Source organism: Styela clava, chromosome 11 (genome assembly GCF_964204865.1).
Source record: "Styela clava chromosome 11, kaStyClav1.hap1.2, whole genome shotgun sequence".
Classification (NCBI taxonomy): Eukaryota; Metazoa; Chordata; class Ascidiacea; order Stolidobranchia; family Styelidae; genus Styela; species Styela clava.
In genome coordinates this window covers 9,925,380-9,937,074 of record NC_135260.1, presented here as the reverse complement: position 1 = coordinate 9,937,074, position 11,695 = coordinate 9,925,380, and the positions used below count along the sequence as shown (strand labels likewise).

Here is an 11,695-nt window from a genome sequence, read left to right as displayed (position 1 = left end):
GAAATAATGTTATATTTCAAGGAGTTACTCCAGATGTAACAAGGGTGAAAGAAAAAATTAAAAGGGGGTTAAAACACAGGTAATTTAGAAAGAAATAGAATTGATAACAGCTATGTTAATATATTGAATATATTATGCCGATGTTTATGATAGATGTAAAATAAAATTGTTTTAAATTAATTTACTACCAATAGTGTGAATTATTCATTTGCTAATTGTCATTTATGTTTTTTATGTAACTAAAAAAAAAAAAATACCGGAAGGTCATTCTGTCAATAGAAATCTGCCTTAGGTACCGGTATATTTCTAAATTTAGTAGGCTATACCAGTAGACTACTGAATAATATACGTGTGTCAGTCAGTCAGTGTGTTCAGGTATTATACTAGGCTTAGGCTATACAGTATACCGGTATGACTGTGCACATTATTTAATGCTGCTGATTGTAGATCGTCACATCATTCATGTCATTATCTGATATTTTAGGAGCCCTAACTTTGATATTATGGGATACGATAGTGAAATTGTTTATTCAGTTATTACGGTATCTTAGCCTGCTTGTACTATCTGTAGAATATGCCTGTATGTAATGATCGCAATAATGGTAATTTTAAAGCTTTCTTCTGTACTGTTTATTAATCGTCTTGATGCTTTTAGCCTTTTATTTGGCAAACGCAATGTAAGAATGGTAAACTTGATTCAGCTATTTACTCTGATTGTCTATTTTGTACTTGACAGCTGCAGACTTAGTTTTTTTTATTTGTCTTTTCTCACAATGAGTTTACTCATTTTGCTTCGCGATAGTCGAAGATTTTGTTGTGCTACAGGGAGTTCAGGAGTTTGTGAAATATTGTCAAAGCATGGTATTTATCTTTAAATATTCATTTCCCTAGTGACAGAATTTGAGCATATCAGTCTTTTGTCTGATTGTGGAAAATTTACCTTGGGTTGCATGGCATGAACCCAAAGATTCTTCACTTATCATACAATCTTTACATCTGCACACATGCTATTGTGATTTATTTTTGACATATTATTCTCTGTTGTTCCAAATCTTCGTTGCTACATTGGCAGATTTTGCTGTATTCAACCGAATATAAACCACTACATTGGCATGGCACTGGCTTCAATTATGGGAAATTAATTTATTTCCTTGTAGATGGGTTCTCCGTCATATTGATCTGAGCTGCTCAAATATTAGTTTTCTGCGCAATTACGTACAGACTGAATTGTATGACAAAATTTGTTTCAGAATTTCATACATCAGATTCGTTGCTACATTGGCAGATTTTGCTGTATTCATCCGAATTTTAAATCACATTGGCATGGCACTGGCTTCAATTATGTGGAATTAATTCATTTCCTTGTAGATGTTTTCCCCATCATATCGATCTGAGCTGCTCAAATATTATTTTCCTGCTCAATTACATACACACCGAATTGTATGACAAATTTGCTTTCAGAATTTCATGCATCAGATTCAATCTTTGTATCTTTTGATAGGCTCTTGTAAATAATTGCTGACAGTTTATGCTCCGTTACTCTAAACAAATTTTTGGACATTTGTTTGCATGCCAATCCGCTACCTAATTTGGCGCATCTGTTTCTGTATCTTTTCATCTGCTGGTATGCTTTTTCTGTTTTTCTTCTATGATGCGCCATCTAGTTTTACCATCTTTTTCTCTAATTTCTTATTCTTTCTTCTCTCTCTTCTATATCTCAGTTTCTCAAAAGATTTAAATAAAATGAGCACTCGTAGAAGTATTCGTGATAACTTACCAACTGTTGCATTCGATACTAACAATAGTAAATCACTTCCCCAATCTGAAGAAGGTGCATCTGAAGCTAGGCGACTTTCAGACCCAACAACATCAGGCACATGTAATGGTAAAACGAAGGCTAAAGGGGAAGATTCACCAGCCCCTGATTTTTCTCCAGCTTATGTGAAAATACCATTTGAAGATATAGAACTTGGTGACTGTTGTGGGGAAGGAAGTTTTGGAACAGTATATAAAGCAAAATGGAAATCACAAGGGGGGAAGGATATAGCTGTCAAGACATTGAATCGAATGGATGAAGAAGTTAAAATATTAAGTACATTGAGTCATAGAAATATAATTCAATTTTATGGAGCTTGCTGTGAAGTCCCAAACTATTGTCTTGTCACTGAATATGCACCTTATGGAAGCTTGTATTGCTTCCTTGCTTCACCTAAAAGTGAGCAGTTGGAATTTGTACAGATGCTGTCATGGGCTGGAGATGTTGCATTGGGTATGAATTATTTACATGAAGAAGCACCAATTCAAGTTGTGCACAGAGATCTCAAATCAAAAAATGTTTTGATTTGTCAAGATTTCTCTTTAAAAATATGTGATTTTGGTGCAAGCAGAGTGTTTGATGAAACAACAGTAATGACGATTACCGGAACCTATCCTTGGATGGCACCTGAATTAATTCAAGGACTACCAACATCAGAAACTTGTGACGTATATTCATTTGCTGTTGTTTTATGGGAACTACTGACCAAAGAAGTTCCATTCAAAGGCTTACAGGGTTTTCAAGTGGCATGGAATGTTGTAGAAAAAAAAGAGAGACCGTTAATTCCTACAACTTGTCCAGAAAGGCTCTCTAATTTGATGCAAATGTGTTGGCAAGCTGACGCATCTGAAAGACCTCCTTTTAGTGATATCATCCCTGAATTAAATCAAATGTTGACTGATGGAGAATTAGAAAAACAAACAGATTCATTTGTGCACACCAAATCAGACTGGATTCAAGAAGTCAAGACAAAATTGAAAGATATACGCCACCAAGAATCCGAATTGGTCGCAGAAAAAGGACCAGCAAAGGAAAGAGAAGAAATAATGAAACAATGGGCTGAAAGATTGGAAAATGAGCTGAAACAGAAAAGCTTGTTCAATTTTCAATATAGTACTTCACGTGAATCTTTTAATTGTGAATATTCTGAAACTAAGGGAACTTCATCTGGCAATGTCAGAGATGTGATTAATCGAATGATGTTCAGTAGTGGGAGACATCGACATTCAAAAGAGGAAAAATTTGGCAGACGAATCGATGGATTTTCTCCAAGTAATGGCACTAGTCCTCTTTTCGGAATGCCGTTAAGTAGACAAGGCTCATCTTCTAGCATGGAAAGTTCAAGATCCATGTCAATGCATTCAGATATGGCTTATGATATGTCGAAAGTGAGCATTGAAAGTAGTCCTGTTGCCTTCATGGACAGCACTGACGGTTTTCCTTTTCCAAAAACTCGCGGTGAACAACATCAAACTGGAGGTAGAAGTAGAATGAAATTACAGAAACAAATGTCTGCGTCTTCAGAAGAATTTCAATTTGAGGGTGTGAAAATGTCTATGGATAATACACTTACCAATGGAAATAGTAATGTAAAAGCTGTTGGTGAATGGGAAAAATCATCATCCAAGTCAAAAGTGAATCAATCTAATGAATCTTTAGAAGTGAATTCGGACACAATTACGAATCAACCTCCTTTTGTTGGATCGAATTATGTGGAAAAAGTCAATATTATACCGTCGGCTGATATCTTGGAAAAAGCTTTAAAAAGCATGAATCTTAAAAAATCTCCGATCAATGATGTGGCAACATTTGCAGTTCAACTACATGAAAGATTAGAACTGATAATGAGAGAGAATAAAAGTACTCCTTCTCCTTTGTCAGATGAATTTGATAATGGGAATTCCCAATCATTCACTTCTTTGTCTCCATCTTGTAAATGCCAACGTATAAAAAGATCTCCACCTTTTATCAAAAACATGCCTTCTTTTCCAACTTCTCAAAAACCTCCGATTAAATTTTCGCCTACGAAAGTAATCGATACTGAAGACATTCTCAACCCTGTTCGTCATCGGCCAAGAAGATGCATAGCCAAAAACATTGATACACAAACTGAACCTGTACAACTTAAAAGATTAAAGTCTTTGGATGCATCTACCCAAACATGTAGTTATGGCAATGTTGTCAGTAGTAAAGTTACCAACGGTAAGAAAAAAGTTGTTAATTATCTTCACCATGTTCCTTGTTTGGAAAGAGTGTGTATTGATGTACCGGTGTGTGGTGAAAAAGATAATGTCACAGCAAACGCAAGTTTTTACGGAAAATCGAATACTGATAATCAGTCATTTGACGTCAAGGAAAAGCTCAAAGCTCCTAATGAATCTAAGTCAAAAGAAATAATTGGACAGGTTTTCGACAACTCAGTCAGTCGACATCGCGGCATCAGACATCATTTTGGAATGGACAACAATCCAAGAAAAGTAAGCCTTCCAGCAAGAATGTCACCACCTAAGTCCTTGCTTCTTAATCAGTGCAATTCACCAGGATCTCCTTCCCCAGATGAAGGGCAAATCCCGAGACATGCAGCTGCTCGTCAAGTTTTTCTCACATCAAGGGCTAACAGTGCAGATATTATTGAAACTGATGATTTTACATACATAATAAGACCAAACCGAAGACGTCGATAATTTTTCTCATTTGTGATACTTCAATTTTTGGATTATGACGTCATAAAGCTATTGAAAATGGAGGATCTCTTTTCAGTATTGAATTTTTCGTTAATTGTTCTCATGTTTACTTATTATCAAATCTCATAGTATTAATGTTTTCTGCTATGTTTGCAGTTTACCTATTTCTTCAATGATGTTTGGAAATTCTAGATAGCTCATTTTGTATAGACCAGTCCCTTGATTACGAAAAAGCTTCAATAAATTAATGAAGGGATTCACCTCGACGGACAAAAAAACAAGATGGCGGCAATTCAAAATTCTTGTTCGTTTCAATTCGAGAATTTCTAATTCAATTTGGTATACCCAGCCCTAGTGATGACTAGTGGTTATACCGCTGCTGGATGTAGATTGCAAGCCACAACCCAAACATGCATATATCTTGTGCATTACACCAACAATTCCATATTTCATTGCAATCTTTCAATAACAGTTTGAAATATTGCATATGAAATTGACTGCGGCAATAGTTTTCGTGTCAGCTGATTTAATACATTCTTCAATTGCCAAAGGCATTTATGAACTGCAAGGTATGCAATGGTGCTATATTCATCCCAACATTATGAAGGTCATATACGATCTTTATGATATTCTCAGTCTTCCGCTAATAAAACAGTAATTAATTTATTCCCGGAGGTGTTATGAACGCTCCAGACTGACAGTTTCTTTGTGTTGTTGCCAACTTTCTTCTCTGATAAACTACCTGCTCTTTGTTTCTTCTTTTTTCTTATTTCCTGTTGATGTCTGTGAATTGATCGATAATGTCATTAAACTGTACATCATACCTTCAACCATTAAATTCTTCATTGTCAACATACACATACTTTGTGAGCATGATTGCTATGTTATAATCTTATAGATCTCAGGTTTAAGTCCTCTTAGGGATCTCAAGTTTAAGCCCTGGTGGGTTGTTTATTGCATTAAAGTCAACTTTTGACCTGGGTTAAGTAGGGTTGATGTCACACTTGTATATTTGTAAAAAGTATTTTCTGAATTTAATGGTAACATTATGTATAGGATTATAATTTGCTGATATATTGCAATGAGATGATACACTAAATTTTCGGAATGAAATTGTGAAAATGTGACTTCGATACTACTCTTGCCACTACTGTTTTTTCCTTAATAAATTGTATTTTAACACTTGGTTGATGCTTGCTTCCAAGTAAATATATTTAATGAGACCTTGTTTATTATCATCATCCTATTTTGCCATGTAACTCTATTTTGTATTGTTTACTGTATCATTTATTTACACTGTATTATATGTGCAAACACTTATGTTATATCCATTATATCAGGAATTGTAATCAAAAATTCAATAAGAGGTATAATTTCATCATGATTTGACAAGGGTGATAAATATGATAGAACATAGAATGCTCGAAATATTTTGATAAAACAAAATCGAAATGAGTTATATCGGAAATTGCTGTTTCAGAAATAAATTTTCCACTAATGATATTTATACTATACAATACAGGGTGGTAAAAAAGTAACACAAAGTTACCAGAAGTTAAGATGAAATTCCTCTTTAAAACATTTAACGACTGACATCTTTGAACAGTATTGAATTATGGTGAAATGCCATTTAAACAATTTACGACTGACGTTTTTTAATAGTTACATTTTTAGCGGTGCTATGAGTCCATGATAAAAAGGTTTTACCTTAATTTTGCGTAACTTTTTTAACACCCTGTAGTACAACCAACCTATCTTTTCACATCTAAGTAAGGGACCCTTTAGTCTTGTAATTCTGCCTACATGCCACATAAGATATTATACACAAATTAGCAGCGCTGGAGAGGTGATTTGAAATCACAACAGCCTCTGCGTTACAGCTTCGGAGCCAAATTATATTCATCGGAGCGTCATTTTTATACTGAGCTTGGTTCTGATTTCATAGCCATTGATATTTTTTAGGTATGAAAATTTTATTAGAAAATTATATAGTAAAATTATAATTAAATGGTTAGGAGCTGAAGCCCTTAAAATTTTTGATACTTCGGCTCATGTTTCATAAATTATGTTAAGCTTGGTTCCGGCATCAACAAGCATTCAAGCCCTAGCTCCGTCTTCCCGGTCTTAGTTAAAAACACTTTTGTTGTCACTATCTCCATATTAAGCTGTGATATTTTACAGTATTTCTTATTTTCTATTCATTGATAAAATGTGATATTTAGTTAATCCTAGTAAATGCTTTCATTAATTGTTGAAAAAATCACTTCAGAGTTTGTTGCATATTTTACATTTTGCTTGTGTTTTTGTTTGCAGTCCTATGTTTATAAAAATCATAATAAAAGACGCTGAATAAATTGTTTTCATTTTTTGTTTAGAAAATTAACACTGATTTTATAGTGAATTTAATAATAAAAGAGGATATGATAAGTTGAATTATCTGGATCATAAAAAGGAGGATGCGTTCCTCTGAAGATGGATCGGATCCAGGGAAGTTGACATATTTTGGTCCTCCAAAAGATGAAAACCAACAGAATTCTTCAAACGTTCTATCATTTGTTTTCAATTTCTTCAGTTTGAAAAAAGGTGACAATCGTTTTATGATGTTGTAGTGCTTGTGTGGATAGGATTGAAAACAGGGATGCTTATAGGCTCTAGCTCCCAACTTGGCCTAAATTTTGAGTCTTGTTCCCCCCAATGATTTGTCTTCAGTTCCCTCATACAAGAATACCAATTTTTGTCTACCAAACTTTGACTCGTCGCTACTAGATAAAATAATACCATTCCATCTATCGTTTTAAAATATATGTTTTTAGTCCTGTATAGGCATATCAAACTTGAACATCAATATATCAAAACATTCTTTGCATTGAAATTAGCTTCAGAAATTTAAAAAAATGTTTCCAAAAGGGAAGAATTTTTTTTACTGATTTAACTGAAAGTTCGATTTCATACCTGGTGTTGGCCCTACATTGTCGACTCACCCAATAGTTACAATGAAATATTACAGGAATATTGATGGAATCAATCCACGAATTCATTGATATATTCCTGTCAAATTTGAGACAACAATTTGTTGTATTATAACTTGATTGAATACATAATTTGAGATCTTTTCTGCAATCTATTTGATTCTTAATTACTAAAATCAATTCTTAGAGATGATTTAAATTCAATTTTTGGTCATTATAGAATATCAATATTTGAAATATTGTCAATTTGATCGTACCAGCACTTATCAACTTTCAATATATTGGATGTCCCTGAATTGATTGCTATGTTTATTTCTCGTACTGTCCAACTGTCCAAAGGTTTTCAATTTCCCTTCATTCTATATTTTTATTTTCTTATTCATCATATTCATCATATAGATCAAAAATCTCTGAAAGAAAAACCTGAAAGAAAGGAAGGAAAAACAACAGTTCGCCCAAATGTATTGGATTTAGAGAAACCGAAGCAGGTATGTTGGGCCTGTATATAATATAATATTATCAAATGCATTTCTAACATAATACCTCTTCCTGTGGTCTAGGTTTATCTACTTCCTGAACGATTCGCAAAATAGTAAAAGTAACTAACAAATAGTTTTCCTAACAATACAACAAAGTAAAATTTTGTATGTACTTTTTCCACCAAAATAAATTTTGAGTCGTAAATCATGGGTTTGTGCTCATGCACAGAATCAAGTATTTAGTGCTAAAATATATATATTTTTTGGTACCCCCGTAGTATGTGAACCAAGATGGCAATTAGACCATAATTTTATTCTAATTTGCCTTGTTTCAGTTTTATTACGAGTTCGGGGACTAGCCAAGTGACTCCCGAAGTTTATGTACCTGAAATTGTGGCCTAACCCTAACCTGGTACTCATACTACGTTCCGGTGTCCGCCATCTTGATTCAGATACTGCAGGAGTACCGGTCTCTATTTTTAATTTACCTCCAATTTCAGGGTACAAAAAGAAGAATACGAGCTGCATCTCTTCCTCGCGATCCTGGCAGTGAGGTAGAATTAAGACTACGTTCTATATCTTCTATGCTGAAAGATTTTCCTAAATTAATGAAGGGACCACAAGGCAGTGAAAATGGGGATGTGAGTTCATTTTCTGTTGAACAGTTCATAAAAAAGCACACATATAATAAAGTTACATCTTGCGATAAGTGGCGACATAGATTTTCGGACAAACCATGTTGAGAAAACACGACTTTGTCAAGTTCTGATGTCTGACTCTAGTTACTGTATAAATTGCCTCTGGAATTTAGTTAGAGGCCACGATTTAGACCATTATTTCTATTTAACAGTTGGAAAATAGTGATGCAACTGGTGATACATCACCTATACCTAGTGCTGTTGAATTGCGACAATATTGGATGCCCGATGAGCAGTGTCATGAATGTTACGAATGTGGGGAGAAATTCACAACTTTCAGACGTCGACATCATTGTAGAATATGTGGTCAAATATTTTGTAGTCGATGTTGTAATCAACTTATATCTGGCAAGATCATGGGACATCCAGGTTAGTTATTTATGGAATCGGGAGTTGTGATTATTTATAGCTTCTATTAACACTTTGGGCTGGTGGCCTAGCGGTTAAAGCGTTAGTCCCAACTAAGATAAAACCGCAGGTTAAAATCTCGAGTTCAAATTCCATGACTACCATTTCATCCCTGGGGGGGACAAATTGGGTAGATAATGCCGAGCCCGAAAGATTCTGGTCCTTCAAATAAAATAGCAACTTGAATATGAGTGGCTGCTTGTGCAGAACCTTATACGGAGCGAATGATGTATAAATTTGTTGCATAAAAACAATTTAAACTGTGTATTTAACTAATTTAGTTAGTACTGCTAAAGTTTAGGATTAGAGAGGTATTGGAAAATTTCTTTTGCGTACTCTGTGATAATACCTATTTCTGCTTTTTTCGGATAATATTATTAATTTATCAAGTATTTAAATGGATATTTTGCTATAGTAAGTGTACATTGTCATGCGAAATGGCATAAATCATCAGATATCAGATATTTATAAATTGCTGTATTGCACTATGTTTATTATATCATCTCGATGGAGTACTTCAGAGACCCATTTTGATGTTTGGATAGCTATTGATTTTTTATGACATCCATACTCATGTCCCATATTTGCATATATTTTTTTACCTATTGATTATAACTATTGATTATAGTCATCACATACATAGACGTCTATGATTATTGGGGCATGAGTTTAAATCTCAAATTTGTGACTTGTTTAATATCTAACTTATGAATGTCACATACTCTGTCTGACATTAGTTTTTTTCTCCATTTTGATCATTAGGATAGATTTTAATTTTTAAATCATCACTCTCGACAAAATTTTGGTGAAGCAAATTTGTAGAATTTAACAAATATTCCATGCATAATTATTTATAATAATCAATCATATTACAAATTTTGTAAGAAAAAAAAACAGTTATTTAATCTCACTGAATTTGTAGAATGCTTTCCTTGCAATCAGGTAATTCCAAAACATATCAAATATTCGAATCAATCAAAATTAGGTATATTTAATATTACTTGACTTTAGAAATAATTCTGAATTTTTTCATTTGGAAAATGATCATTCTGAGCATTTAAAGTCTCAAGGCGTGCCTTAACTTGATTTTGAAAACTGTAAAATATGAATCAAATCATTGTTCATCTTAATCTTATCTGTTGTATTTTCAAGTTAAAACTCATTGTATATACATTGTACTTCTGTGTTATATGTTGAACAAGACCCAATTTGGAATAAACTGAATATTCCATATTCAATAATATTATTTTACAATATCTTCTAAATAGTAAGCTATCCTGTTTCAACCATCCCTGATTGGAACCCTCAAATGCAAATCTTACGATAAAATTCTCAAAATCTTGATTCTGCATATCCCTTTAATAATAATATATATTCTTTACCAACATCTTCGACCTACTTCAGGAATGTTGCGATCTTGCACTTATTGTTGCAAGCTGGTCTTGATGTATGCTGAAGGTAACACACCAAAGTCTGCAGTCAATACAGTAGGACGTTCTTCCATTACACCAGCAAAAGATGGCCTTGCAGAGGATTCAGCAGTTGATTCTTCATTAATAACTGTAAGTACTTCCTCTAAGCTGTTTTCTTGATCGTATTGGCGTGAACTGCTTCAAGTTTCGTGGCAATCGTTGTTTACTAAAGCTCAAGTCTATATTCTGATTGTTTTTAGCCTCAGTAGCTCTTGGCGCTTTTATGGTGTACCAGGTTAGGGTTAGGCCATAATTTGATTCCGATTCTCCTTATTTTAGTTCTATTACAAGTTTGGGGACTTTCTGTGTTAGCTAAGTGAATATACCCTCTGCCCATATGTTTAAGTTCCTTTTAACAACTTGATGTAAAGTAGGCGGACAAAATTAGTTACCTCCATATTAGTAAATACACTTCTGTTTTGTTTTGTCAACTTTTACCTATTCATATTTTTTTATATCATATCATCCATATCGTCATATTTGGTATTCTAAAATTTGGCCTTTACAATTATTTTAATTTTTTATAATGTAAATGTATCCATTATGCTTCAAAGCTATTATGCCGAATTTCACTTATTGCGCAAAGAAACTCTAATTTCAATTTTTGATTTATGAAAAATTTAAATTCTTCAATATGATTGATGTAAATTTTCTGGCCGTCCCCATATATAAGTTATATGTTACATTTAGAGCGACAGTCTCCTATCATTCGGAAATAACATTTCAATGGGCGGAAATCCACAGAATATTTTACATTCACACAGCCACAGGTAAGCTGTACTTACTATGAATGAGGTAGAACCTTGCATTTAACCTGTGTTTGATGAGTAATATCCACAAGTTGATAATTTAATTGTAACTATGTTTTCCAAGTATACGCTGACTCAATTCCCACTGGTGTTAAGAACAATAATAATGATAAAATGTCACATTGTGATGAAACTTATTTATTGGTCTGGTACTGGTGTCAGTTTGCTTCTAATGTGAAATTTGAGTACTGTAGGGGTTCCCTGAGTGACGTATTTCAGTTGGAGAATTTTTTCAGTTGAATACTGTATATGACATGAAATATTATTAATATTCGTTAAACAGGGATGTCCAAATGATTCCAACATTTAAAATTGGTTATATTTGAATATTCTCGATTTTAGGAATAATTTAAAATATTT

At 33.5% G+C, this 11,695-nt stretch overlaps 2 protein-coding genes across 2 annotated transcripts in view; both read left to right on the top strand.

Moving 5' to 3' along the window:
• The first annotated feature begins 394 nt into the window (after positions 1-394).
• LOC120347945 (uncharacterized) lies at positions 395-4,938 on the top strand. Its single transcript, XM_078117794.1, has one exon. It carries the CDS (start codon positions 1,570-1,572, stop codon positions 4,498-4,500), a length of 2,931 nt encoding a protein of 976 aa, XP_077973920.1. The 5' UTR covers positions 395-1,569; the 3' UTR covers positions 4,501-4,938.
• Positions 4,939-5,089: 151 nt separating this feature from the next.
• LOC120347947 (1-phosphatidylinositol 3-phosphate 5-kinase-like) overlaps positions 5,090-11,695 on the top strand; it is a 47,995-nt gene continuing 41,389 nt past the window's right edge. The window contains exons 1-6 of the mRNA XM_078117793.1: positions 5,090-7,083; positions 7,869-7,957; positions 8,449-8,589; positions 8,799-9,015; positions 10,459-10,616; positions 11,217-11,296. Coding sequence (XP_077973919.1) covers positions 6,957-7,083; positions 7,869-7,957; positions 8,449-8,589; positions 8,799-9,015; positions 10,459-10,616; positions 11,217-11,296 — 812 coding nt within the window. The 5' untranslated portion in view covers positions 5,090-6,956. The remainder of the gene's footprint in view (positions 7,084-7,868; positions 7,958-8,448; positions 8,590-8,798; positions 9,016-10,458; positions 10,617-11,216; positions 11,297-11,695) is intronic.

Coding starts and splice junctions, on each gene's coding strand:
- LOC120347945 (XM_078117794.1), top strand. CDS start 1,570: ATGCCAATCCGCTACCTAATTTGGCGCATCTGTTTCTGTATCTTTTCA.